The sequence below is a fragment of the Lynx canadensis genome, chromosome F1 (assembly GCF_007474595.2).
Source record: "Lynx canadensis isolate LIC74 chromosome F1, mLynCan4.pri.v2, whole genome shotgun sequence".
In the NCBI taxonomy this organism is placed as follows: domain Eukaryota; kingdom Metazoa; phylum Chordata; class Mammalia; order Carnivora; family Felidae; genus Lynx; species Lynx canadensis.
In genome coordinates, this window is record NC_044319.2 from 66,956,989 (window position 1) to 66,966,406 (window position 9,418).

Below are 9,418 nucleotides of genomic sequence, written 5' to 3' on the forward strand. Positions count from 1 at the left end.
GTGTCCTGGCCCTGCAGGGAGAGGGGAGTGGGGGGCGCAGACCCCCACAGCCTGGGCCCTCACACCCCTTCTCCATCTCCTCTCTTCGCAGACATTAAAGTGACGATTCCCACCCCCCTCCTCTCAGCCTCCCTGATGAAGAGTTGACAATCTCACCGCCCACCCCTCCCCGCCCCGGGCTCCTCCCGCTCGACCCCACTTCCTTTTGTGCCCCGTGTCCTGTTGACGGTTACATTTGTGTATAATTATTATATTATTATTATTATTATTATATTTTTTTTAATTTGGATTCTCGCTTTGGAGAGGGGATGCTCCCGTCCCCTCTTTTTGCACCCCCACCATTTTACTGGCGAGGGGTGCTGTTTTTGCGGGAAGGGGGGGACACTTTGCACGTTGTTCACATATGCTGCAGGAGGGGGTGGGGAGCCCGATAGGCCTTTGGGACAGGACAGGTGCCGAGCCCTCCCGCCCCGTCCCCCAGAGAGAGGGAGATAACCAAAAAAACTACCAAACAGCAAACCCCCTTACAATAGACTGAACCCCAAAGTCGGCTGGACGGGTGGGTTTGTGTTTCGGCGGGGAGGTGAGGCAGAGGTTCTGGAAGGGGTCTCTGCTTCTGGGCTGTTCCTGCGGCCATAGGCACGTGGGGCGGAGTATCCAAGCCCAGCCCCCTCATGCCCCCCCCCTCCACAGGACACACTCTCACTGATTCTCGAGCGAGCTGCACCCCCAGGTGTGGGAGCGCCGGCCGAGCTTGTGGGCTGGGAAGGCCGCCTGGGAATCTGAGGCTGGGGGCAGAGAGCTGGGGTGAGGGGCGGATCGGGGCCCCCTTCCTTCCCTAGCGGTTTCTCTAAGACACACAGTGCAATAGCCCCATCCCTCAGCTGACACCAGCCCCAGGAAGCGGCCCCAGAGCGCAGGGAGGGGAGGGAAGCTGCAGTGAGGCTGCTCAGCAGGGTCGAACCCTCGCGTCCAGCGGCAGGTGTGAGTGGGGCTCGCTCTTCCTTGCACGGACATGTCCCCACACCCCCGTAGGAGGGACGCCGGGGTGGCGAGAGGGTGGGAGAAGGGAGATGCGGGAGGAGGTCCGAAGAAGGCCCGCCTCCCTCCTTCCCGCCTGGGCCCTCCCTCCCCGGCCCCCTCCAGGCCCCTGCCACCCCCCCCCCCCCCCCCCCCCCGCTCCGGGCGTCCTCCTGGTCTGCTACCTCCTGTCCCCCCACCCCCAGGCCGCATCCCGCCTTCCCTCTTGGCTACTGTAATTGTAAATAGCAACCTTTGGAAAACGTTAGCAGTGTAACAGTCCAGGAAACTGTTTTTTTCTGTTGTTGTTGTATTGATATGAAATGAGATTCTATTTTTGTCAAAGTATATTGTAATAATAATGACTCAAACGGCCCGTACTGTACAGATGGGATTCTTCTGCTGTTGTTCTTGCCCCCCTCCCCCCCAGCCCACCCCTCCCTGCTGCCGCCCCAGTGGGGGCAGCCTCAGCACGGGGTCCTGAGACCTCAGGCTGAATCACAGATCAAAGCGGAGGGGGCAGGCCCCCAGCCTGCGATCCACCTTCCCCCCCCCATCTAAGGGGCCTGGCCTGAGGTAGTGTGTGCAGGCGGACTGGGGTGGGGGGCGCCCCCATCCCTCACAGAAGCCTCGCTCCTCTGCCCTGGGGGTGCAGCGCTCCCTGGGGGTTTCATCCCAGCCCAGCGGGAAAGTAGACTAGACAAGGCCCAGTCGGTGGCAGGAAACTGTGCCTGCCTCTGTGACCCAGCCGCTTGCAGTATTCTGACACCTGACGCAGGGAAGGAACCAGATCAAGGGGTGTGTGTGACCACACGAGCACCTGAGCGTGTTCACCAGGGCATCTGGTATTTGTGTGTGCATGGGCGTACCTTTGTGTGTCTCTGAGCCTGTCTGGGCATATACACGGATATTTGTGTGGATTGAGCTATGAGGGCATCTCTGTGGGTGCACGTGCCTGGGAGGGGAGGGGAGAGGGGGGAGACAGATGGCTGTGTGCCACACGTGCCCCTCCACCCCAATCCCCATTCCCGGCCCTGTTCTACCCTGAGTTCTGACAGGCTTGCACTGCAGTTGGTGGGGGGGATCCGGCAGTCGCCCCATTTGCTTGTCCTTGCGGCCCTACCTCTCCTGGGCTCCATGCACAGGCGGCCCCCCGGCCCCCGGCCCTTTGCATACACACAGCTCTCTTTCCGGCTGTACACTCTTCCCCCACCCCGGCCCTGCCTTCAGGGTGACACTCATGTTCCCCTTCCTTCTGGAAGCATTTTCCTCGCCCGGGCAGTGATTTCTTCCTTACTCAGAGTTTAACCCCCACCTGCTGGCTGGGCACACAGCGCGTCCGGTCTTCCTGCAGGTTCCTAGAGGGACTTTCAAGAGTCGACGAGACTTGATCAGCGCCTGGAAAGACAGTTCAGGGTGTAGCCTTGTGCATGCATTCCCAGAGCCCTGCCACGTGTCTGCCATAGGTAGTGCTCAATAGATACCGAATGGGTGAATGATCGGCGCTCAGTAAACCTCGGGCGCCTGGCCGTCCCTCCTCAGGCTGTTCCTGCCGCCAGTCTGCCCACCTTTGGAAGCCGGGCTTGGCCACCACCAGACACGGGGCGGGGACGGGAGCCCCTGAGGCTCGCGGTGCAATATTCACCAGTTTTGCCGTCTGCCTTGTGATGGCAAACCTGGCTTCCGATTCCCCCGTGTGGATGTGTGTCTGTCTTTCTTCTCTCCCCCTGGGGGCGGGGGCTGGTCCGTGAATGACTATGTGACATTTCTGTGATGCGGTACCCCGGGCTTTCTCTTGGGGGTAGGGGCTCCTGGCTGGCCAGACGAATGGGTCCCTGGGAACCCGGACCTCAAGTGAGGACTTCATTTCTTCCTCTCACAAGCCAAATTTGCCTCCACCTACTCCTTCCTCCTAAGAACTGGGCATTTGCCAATGTAATCACTGGAGTCCCCCACTGCCCCTCCCTCCCCAGCTTTCCCAAGCTCGCGGGGACAGTGGGCAAGAGGAGCCTCCCATGCCGTCGGAGCACACCATTTTCCCTCCCGCCCAGCAATGCACTCGGCACGGCGAGACCGACCCCTGACCCTGACCCAGCCCTCCCCACCTTGGACAGGAAGGAAGTAAAGCACCTTCTCTTGATGATTATTTATTTGTTTGGAGAGACAGAAATGATGTAAAAGTGTATCTAGAAATATCTATATCTATATATTTTTAACTGACTTCTTTGGAATCTCCCGGGGAGGGGTGGGGGTGAGTTTAGGCTTTCGTGGAAGAGAGAGGCCTGCAGCCTGGGAACTCCGGTTCTCTCCTCCGCTGCCTCTCTCCACCCCCTGAGCGGTGGTGGAAGGCGTGGGGTTTGTGTGGGGGCGGGGGGCTGGAATGTTCTGTGGAGATTCTGGATTCTCTTTGTCTTCCCCATTCAGGTCCCAGAGGGAAGGGGGGAGAGGGAGGGGAGGCATGGAGGCACCCCCCGCCCCCGGAACCCGACAATCACCCACACTCCTGGGGCCGCTCCTGGGTCCCGGGCAGGGCGCGTCCAAGTGTGTGACTGTTGATTTGTTTTCAATATTTCTTTTCGTGCTGTATGGTGATGCTTTCTTAGTATTCTACACAATAAGAAGACAAAGTCCTCGGGATTCTTATGAGTTTTGTTTGAAAACTCTTTCACTATATTTGTTGTAAAGAGGTTTACTATTAAAAGAAAAAGAATACACGTTTCTGATACTCGGGCTTGGGTTCTGGTTTCTTTGGTGCGGCCGGCAGAGGAGAGGGTGACTGTGGGGGGTGTCCCCTCAGCAGGAGGGGGTGCTCTCCGGTGACAGGTTCCTCCAGGTGCGGGGTCAAAAGCAGAGGCAGCCCCAGGAGGAGAGGGTTGTCCCGCAGGAAGTCCCCCGAAGGATCTCGGGACACGGGAACACCCGTAAGAGCACCCAAGGCTAGGTCAGGAACAAGGGGGTGGTCGGGGGGAGGCTTCACTACTGGAAACCCTTTCTGTGGCAACAACTTGCCGTGGATCCCATGGTCACAGTGCGCGGGCGTGTCTGCCCTCTTCTCCCTCTGACAGTGCCGGGGAGCCTCTCCCTGCGGTCCTGAGGCGTCCCCACGGGCCCCCCAAGCTGGTGCCCTCCAGCAGGGGCAGGGGACCCCTGTTCCCGCCCCCACACCTGCTGAGTGTCCGCAGAGGCCCACGCTGGGTGCGAAGACGGAGGTGGAGGGAGTCCACGTCGCATGGTTGACGCTCTGGGCCTCGGGTTCTTCATCTGTCCCGGCCCTGCCTCCCCAGGGCCACCGCGGGCCGCACCTCACTGGGTCCCCCCGCCGCGGCAGACAGAGAGGAGGAGCCAAGCAGGAAGGGCCCGCTGTCCTCCAGATGTGACTCCACTTCCCCTTGGCCGCCAGCTGCCCCAACCTGGCCCTCGTGCCCTCGCGCAGCCGTCCGTCGCCCCGACTCGTGGTGGGCATGCGTGACCGCGAACCGCCGCAGAGGGGAAGGCCTGAGACTGCCGAGGCCAAGTCGTGACTTCCGTCTCTCTCTCTCCGTCTCGTCCTTTGCCCCTGGGGAAGCCAGATGCCACGCTGTGGGCACGACCGCAGCCCCGGGGAGAGGCCCACACGACCGAGAACCCGGGCCTCCCATCAACAGCCTTTGCGAGCGGCCCCCGTCTCCCCTGTCCTCACCGTGTCCGAGCTTCCGCAGACACTGCTCCAGGGGACACCCACCTGCGCCCGCGAGGTGCCCTGAAGTATCACCCGGATCCCCGAGCAAAACCCCTGTCCTTTGTCCCTGGCACCTCTGTTCCTCAGACCGTGTGGCCTGCATCACTACAGCCCACAGGCATCTCCTGCCCTCCTCTCCTTCCTGGACGTGTAGAAGACTGTGTTTCCCAGTCACCGTAAGTCAGGCGCGGTCATCGGACTGGTTCCGGCCAAGACATGCGTCGCTCCCGAAATCGCACTGGCGCTTGTGCTCCAAGCGCTCTGTCCCTGTTGGGGGAGCGGCGGGAGCCATCAGAGTGGCCTGGGTCGCTAAGGGGTCTCCGGTGCTGTCCAGTAGGACAGGGACTTTGTGTGACTAGGAAATAAGCGTGTCGGGCCACAGAGATGTTAGTACTGCGTCTGCACCATGACCTCTCCTGTCCTGACTGATGGGGCATCCACTCACACCTGCGCAGCCCCGAAGCCCCACGGACCGCGGTACCCCCTGTGGCGGGGCACAAAGGTCTCTGAACTTGCAGTCCGCAGCTGGCTTGCCTGCTGGTCCCACCGCCTCGCGGTCGTGCGGCCTTGAGCGGTCCCCCTCTCCACGCTGCTGTTTCATCAGCTGGAAGATGCCTATTTCATAGCTGCCTGTTTTCTCGAACCCCTGCCTCCCCTTCCCCAGCCACCCCCACCCGCCCCCGTTGTGCAGTTCTGGTCCTCTAACATCGCAGGGGGCTTTGGGCCAAGTCCAAACCCCAATGCTTGGCTCCCAGCCCCCTCAAAGGGCCAGCCCAAACTCTTGTTCAGGCTTAGTCCCCGTGTGTCCCAGCTGCACACCCCTTGGAGTCCAGGCCGACCAGGAGGCCCGCTCCGGGCCCTGACAGATCGTTCGTATCTTTGCTCTCGCCATCTTTCCATCTGAAATGCGACAAGCGTGTATTGAGCGCCTACTCTGTGTGAGCCCGTTTGTTAGGCCCCGGAGATGGAGAGACGGACCAGACGCATCGAGATCCTGACTCCAGGCAACTCACAGCTCAGTGGGGACAAGGGCCAAGTGACGCAACACTTAACACCTGACTCAGCAGTCTGTACTAAATGTCACATAGGAAGGGTGTGAGTGGGCTGTGGGATCAGACTTGAGGCACACCCAAATCCAAGCCAGTTAGAAATCAGGAGAGTCTCCTTGGAGGTGTCTGGGCTGGGTCTGAAGGCATCCGGAGTTCCTGGGCAAACATGTACAAGGAAGGCATTCCTGCTGGCAGGGAGAGCATGTGGGGTGGGGAAGGAGAGCGGTGTGCTCCGGAAGAGCGTGGGGCAGGTCGAGGGAACAGCATATAAAGCTGAAGCCTCACTGTGAAGGGCTGTGATCGCCAAAATTTGCACTTTATTCTGGAGATGTGTGATCATCGAAGGTTTTTTTTTTTTTTTTAATGTTTATTTTTGAGAAAGAAAGAGCACAAGCAGGGGCAGGGTGGGGGAGGGGCAGGGAGAGAGGGAGACGCAGAATCCAAAGTGGACTCCAGGCTCCCAGCTGTCAACAGAGCCCGACGTGGGGCTCGAACCCACGAACCGTGAGATCATGACCTGAGCCGAAGTCAGACCAGATGCTTAACCAACTGAGCCACCCAGGTGCCCCGGTCAGGCCATCAAAGGGTTTTTTTGTTTAATTTTTTTTTAACGTTTTATTTATTTTTGAGACACAGAGAGACGGAGCATGAGCAGGGGAGGAGCAGAGAGAGAGGGAGACACAGAATCCGAAGCAGGCTCCAGGCTCTGAGCTGTCAGCACAGAGCCCGACGCGGGTCTCGAACTCACGAGCCGTGAGATCATGAAATGAGCCGAAGTCGGATGCTCAACCGACTGAGCCACCCGGGCGCCCCCCTCAAAGGGTTTTAAGTAAAAGAGGGGCTTGGTCAGATTTGCATTTCAGAAAGCTCCAGCCTGTATAAGCTCCTCCTGACAGCAGAACTGAGGCCCAGGTGGGGTCCTTTACAAGTGAGAGAGGGTCAATTTCGTAAATATTATTTTTCAAGATTTTATTTTTAAGAAATCTCTACACTCAGAGTGGCACTTGAACTCGCAACCCTGAGATCAAGAGTCACACATTCCACTGGGCTGGCCAGGTGCCCCTTAGTAAATATTAAAAAGGGAGAATAACAGGGCTTGGAAACTGCCTGGTGAAGTTACAGGAGGAAGGAAACGGAGGAGCGCCAGTGGCTCCCCAACTGAGCCTTGGAATTCTGACGGGGTGGTCGGGCTGCAGCCCCAAGTGCGTCTGGAGAAGGGAAGTTTTGTTTCAGATGAACCCAGTCCCAGGTACACGTGGAAGCCATTGCACACTGTTGATAGATGGTCGTGCTGTTCAGGCCTGGAGGGTGAGATCACCGTGTGGGCAGGGAGGTTTTTCTGAAGAGGGAAGCCATTCATGGTGTTGGTCACCCATGAAGACATCAACCTCAGGACACGGGAGCTCCGAGGACCATGAAGGAAGGCTGGGGGGCCTGGCGAGAAGAGTCATGTAGAGGCCCTGAGCCACCGAAGGGGAGCAGTGTTGTGTAGGTGCGATTAACCAGACATGTATTTCCTATCTGTGGTCTCCTGCCTTTATTAAAGCCTTGCTTGACTCACTAGCCTTGTGCTAATCTCAAACAAGGGAAACTCACTGATGAATTCTTTGAGGCATCAAAGGGGGGTGGGTGGGTACAGGTGCTCTGCTCCCCAGGGGTGGCTGCGGGGGTACGTCAGGAGTGGTAGGGGAACGGGGGAACCTCAGGAAGATCTGGTTCCAAAGGCCCCACTGCTCCTTCATAGGGACACCCAGTGCACCCTCAGAGGTTCTTGGTTTTTGTTTTTTAATTTTTTTTTAATATTTATTTTTGAAAGAGAAAGAGACAGAGTGAGAGCAGGGGAGGAACAGAGAGACAGGGAGACACAGAATCCGAAGCAGGCTCCAGGCTCCGAGCTGTCAGCACAGAGCCCGATGCGGAGCTCGAACCCACAAACTGTGAGATCATGACCTGAGCCGAACTCAGACGCTTGACCCACTGAGCCACCCAGGTGCCCCTCTTGGTTTTCTTTTGATGAGGGAAGAAGACACTTCTCAGGCACCTGAAGAATATTCCAGAGGAACAAAAACCATTCTTGATCCATAATATGGGCTCAGTTAAGTGTGAGTCACTACTTTTGTTACTGCTACTTGTCAAAGACAAGAAACTGGATGGATGACTTCCTAGGGTAAGAAGAGGTCTGTGCACCCAACCTGCTCTACACCTGTTTCTACCTTTGAAACTTTTCCTGCCATTCAAGGCTCCCTTCCTAGAAAAACTTGTCCTGGTTTTCCTGTCTTGCCCCACTGGTTCGTGCCAGGGGTCTTGGGAGGCCTCCTTTATAGCGCCCAGCTCATCCTACCCCGAAGTGCAGGCCCTAGTTTCCTATTTTTTTTCTCTACAACTGGACTGAAAGCTCTCCCCTTTTTCGTGTCTGGCTCAAGGCCTGGCTCACAGCGTGTTCCGTCGGACTAAACAGGACACTGGGCTTCGTAAACTGCGGAGCCCTACGAACGTGACGATGCTTTTTTTCCCCCCAGGGTGTGGCGACTTTCTGCAGCTTCTCCTCTACTTTCCAGCTCCTGATCCAACAGGGCGGAAGAGGGGTGTGGCTTCCAGTTTCCTGGGTCCACTGGAGAACAAGCACCCACTGGGCTCCTGTCCCCAAAGAGGCGGCCCTGGGGAGACGGGAAGCAAAGGGTGGTATCTGGTCGTCCAGCCGAGGAGGCGGCCAGGCCAGTTCGCTGTAGCTCATGTTCTTCTGACTCATTCCGCAGTCCCATGGGCTGAGTAACTTTTCCAGCCTTGTGATTGTGGAAACGTGTTTCAGGAACAGCGAGCGGATGTGAAGAGGACACGGGCGACCCCACCCCAGGCTCCAAGGTGGCTCCTGCTGGAGTCGGTACAGACGGCTTATTTGTTTGCAGACTTCCATCACCCCGTGTCACTGCCTTCCTCCACAGCTGGTAAACCCGAGGGCCCCAAGCAACCGGCGGCTCCCGTGTCTGTCCCCTGCGCGTCCGGCAGGTCCCGGCTGGGAGGTCTAGCGCGGAGGAGCCTGGGGGCCAGAGTTTACGGCCGCTGGGACTCGGCTGCATTTGCCCTCCCGCGATGTGGGCTCGCTTTCCCGCAGCCGCCGCTCTCCGGTCCCGCACGACGACCGGGCCGCCCCCGCCCCCGCCCTGGCTGCGTCCCCGCCACGTGCCGCTCAGGAGCCGGAGGCCCCGCCCCCTGGCGACCCCGGCCTCCCGCCGGCCCGGAGGACGACTCCGTGCAGGCGAAAGGGACGAGGGGGGGGGGGGGGGGGGGGGTGCAAAGGCACACCGGACAGCGCCAGGCATACAGCAAGCGCTCAATAAATGGCCGACTGGCAACTGCCCGTCGTCACTGAGCCCAGGACCCTTCACGTCGGCCCGTCAGTCGCCCACTGCCCCTCTCCGCCGCGACGCGGCAAATAAAGCAAACGTTAACGGTTAAGCAGCAGGTCAATCGCTCTCCCCCCAGCGCGGGAGCGGACAAAGACCCGAGGCCACGCCCAGCGCGCCCACCGTGGGGCGGGGTAGTGGATCTTGAGAATCCCCCCACGCCCCCGTTGGCTATTCCAGTGACGGACGGGGTCATCAGCCAACCGCAGCCCGGGCACGACGCATGC

The 9,418-nt window shown here is 59.0% G+C and overlaps 1 protein-coding gene across 4 annotated transcripts in view; it reads left to right on the forward strand.

The window, feature by feature from the left end:
- The window catches only part of MEF2D (myocyte enhancer factor 2D), a 31,126-nt gene extending 27,381 nt beyond the window's left edge, over positions 1–3,745 (forward strand). For all 4 annotated transcript variants that reach the window (XM_030301709.1, XM_030301708.1, XM_030301711.1 and 1 more), the window contains one exon: positions 92–3,745. In XM_030301709.1, coding sequence (XP_030157569.1) covers positions 92–103 — 12 coding nt within the window. In that variant the 3' untranslated portion in view covers positions 104–3,745. The remainder of the gene's footprint in view (positions 1–91) is intronic.
- Positions 3,746–9,418: the final 5,673 nt, after the last annotated feature.